The sequence below is a fragment of the Brassica rapa genome, chromosome A01 (assembly GCF_000309985.2).
Source record: "Brassica rapa cultivar Chiifu-401-42 chromosome A01, CAAS_Brap_v3.01, whole genome shotgun sequence".
Classification (NCBI taxonomy): domain Eukaryota; kingdom Viridiplantae; phylum Streptophyta; class Magnoliopsida; order Brassicales; family Brassicaceae; genus Brassica; species Brassica rapa.
The window spans coordinates 20,285,798-20,288,844 of NC_024795.2; the positions used below are offsets into that span (position 1 = coordinate 20,285,798).

Here is a 3,047-nt window from a genome sequence, read left to right on the forward strand (position 1 = left end):
CATATGACAATGATAAATTTATAAATAAGTAATGAAAATGAGAATATTTGAGTAAATGTTAAAAGCTATATATTTCGAAAATAATAATGATATTTTGTAATTTATTTAACTTTTTATAGTGAATAGGGAAAAACAAATTTTAACATAAAATTTAGGTCAATTTTGGAAGAGATCCACAAATATATAGGTTAATATGCTTTAAATATCACTCCTTCCGTTTCTAAAAGATCAATATTCAAGAAAAAACTTTTGTTTCAAAAAGATACATATTTTATATTTCTAATGTAACTTTTGTTAACCAATAATGAGAAATTGTGAAGTTCAAGAACATTAATTGCATTTCTTAAAATCTTATTGGTTTAAAAATATAGAAAATATAAAATTACAAAAGACTATGCATTTATAGCTAAGTTTTAATACTATGTTTTATTAAAAAGTGTGAAAATTCGAAAACATGGATCTTTTAGGATCGGAGGGAGTAATAAATATACGTACCCCAATACCCCCATCATATAGTTCTAATTTTTTTTAATGTTGATTTATTATGATACTACAATTAAGAGAAATATTATATAGACGATCCGACAGACAACCGACAATACTACATGTCTTATAAGGATCTACGCCTAATTGTATCACCTGAGCTGTCCTACAAAGATCATACATGATCAAGTTTATTTGTACCATATTGAAGATTCCTTGTAAACTTTTTCTCGGTAGCCTCCGTATAGTTCTAATTTACATAAAAAGAAAACTTATTAGTGACATATTTTTCTCACGCTGAATCAAAATAACTTAATATACTGGAACCCCCTTACCTACTCACAAAATCTTCACCAACCAAAACATTTCAACTCACAGTCGCGATCGAAGAGAACGTTTCACTTCACAAGACGCCGAAACCAAACGATAAGAGAGAGAGAGAGATATGATGTGCGTTAGAGCTCGGCCGCTATTTTCTTCACCGTTATCTCTCGCGTTCTCTCCAACCAAACACTCCCCACCTAACCATCTCCGCCTCCCTCTCTCCTCCTCCTCCTCCTCACGACGCTCCCTCTCCGCCGCCGCAATGTCTTCCTCCTCCACTCCCCAGATCATCGAGCACATCGTCCTCTTCAAAGTCAAACCCGAAACGGACTCCTCCAAGATCGCCTCCATGATGAACGGCCTCAACGGCCTCGTCTCCCTCAGCCAAGTGATCCACATCTCCGCCGCGCCTCTCCACCGCGTCAGATCCTCCCCCTCCGCCTTCACCCACGTCCTCCACAGCCGGTACGGGTCCAAGGAGGATCTCAACGCGTACGCCGCGCATCCCGATCACGTCCGCGTCGTCAAGGAGTCCGTGCTGCCGATCTGCGACGACGTCATGGCCGTTGATTGGGTCGCGGATCGAGTCCCCGGAACCCTAGCTCCGCCTCCTGGCTCCGCCGCGAAGCTCACTTTTCTCAGGCTGAAGGAGAATCTCGCGGGGGATGCTAAGTCGGAGATTGTGGATGTGATCAAGGGGCTTAGCGAGAAGCTTCCGGGGATTGATCAGATCACGGTGGGAGAGAACTTCTCACCGGCGAGAGCGAAAGGCTTCTCGATTGCGTCGATTGCGTTTTTTAAGGATCTGGGTGAGTTGGAGACGGTGGATGTGCAGACGGAGTTGGTGAATGTGGAGAAAGAGAAGGTTCGTGAGTATGTTGATTCCACCATTGTCGTTGAGTTCGTGGTTCCTTCTGGTTTGGTTTCTGGGTTGTAGAATGTAACAGGGCTTGTGTTTTTGTAACCCTGAACCAATAAGAGATAAGAGAGTTTCTGATTCTGCGTCTTACAATCGAGATATTGAGTTTGGATCTCTTTGTTATAAATTTGAAGTTCTCACAGTTGAATTGTCTTTTGTCTTAATGTTGTCTGCATTTGTGTGTTGATGCAAAGTTCAATGCTGAGCTTAGCAACTGTTCTGATCTTATTAGTTAGATGTTACAATTGCAGTCGATCTGTCTATGTAGTTTGCGATCAGTTCTTTGTGTTAGTTGTCAAAAGCCGGATTAGTGTTTTAAGATGCTCCAAGGATATCTATCATATCACCTACTCTTGGGTTTGCATAGTTGAAACCTCAAAACCAGGAGTCGTCCCAGTTTGACGTACAATATCAATCCCAAACCAGATCAGCAAACCTAGTCATTCTTACAGAACCAACAGTCTTGTGATGTATATACACTCTTTTATTATTTACCTTCATCCACTTGACAGTTTCATCAACCTTTTGGAATATAACAAGAGCTACTGCCATTGTTTTCTTCAGTCTTCATAAAGGTTAGTTAACATAACCACTTTTTTCTTGTGTAATCATCACTTTTTGTTCCATTCCATACATTGGAAAAATCCCTAACAAGAGCATCCCGCCAACAGAACCGGCTCAACCCCGCTCTGAAACCGGGAGATATTCATGTTGTTATCTCCGTAGAATCAGGCTCTTTGACTGAAGCATAGTAAGTCGGGTTGTTTATAAAAGCTGGACTACATGATTAAAGGAGGCAATAATCTTGTTTCTTTCGTTTTGCAATTTCCAGGGATCCAGTCAGAAAAAAATGCTGTTTTGATTGAATTAGAACTCAATACCATATAAGATCATACAGTATTTAGTTTCAAGAAGATATATTTAATATGATATTGAAAATTTATTTTGATGCAAGTTGCTACTTTTGTTTCCTCGATTACATGAAATTTTTTAGGATGTTTCCAATTGGGCACAAGCCGGGTACCTTGTATTTTTTATATACTTGGTACTCGGCTTAGTTTAAATGAGTAGTAAAAAAATTATTTGTACTTGGTTTGCTAAAAACGAGTACTTACAATTTCAACTACTTGTTAAAAATTGACGGACTTGCAAGTTACTTAACTTGTTTTATTACTTGTTATTTGTAAATAATTTTTAGGTTTTTAATAATTATTTGTAATTTTTTTTTGCTAATTCGTCGAAATGCAAAACTAAGTAAGTATATTATGCATACAAAATATTTCATTGTTTTCCTATATTTTAGTCAATTCAAAAAATATAA

General features: G+C 38.0%; 1 protein-coding gene across 1 annotated transcript; it reads left to right on the forward strand.

Moving 5' to 3' along the window:
* The first annotated feature begins 807 nt into the window (after positions 1 to 807).
* Positions 808 to 2,551, forward strand: LOC103832155 (stress-response A/B barrel domain-containing protein UP3). The gene is made up of 3 exons (XM_033279008.1): positions 808 to 1,803; positions 1,849 to 2,004; positions 2,459 to 2,551. Exon 1 carries the CDS (start codon positions 929 to 931, stop codon positions 1,742 to 1,744), a length of 816 nt encoding a protein of 271 aa, XP_033134899.1. The 5' UTR covers positions 808 to 928; the 3' UTR covers positions 1,745 to 1,803; positions 1,849 to 2,004; positions 2,459 to 2,551.
* The last annotated feature ends 496 nt before the right edge of the window (positions 2,552 to 3,047 follow it).

Excerpts from the sequence above, each read along its gene's own strand:
- LOC103832155 (XM_033279008.1), top strand. The coding sequence starts at position 929 with ATGATGTGCGTTAGAGCTCGGCCGCTATTTTCTTCACCGTTATCTCTC.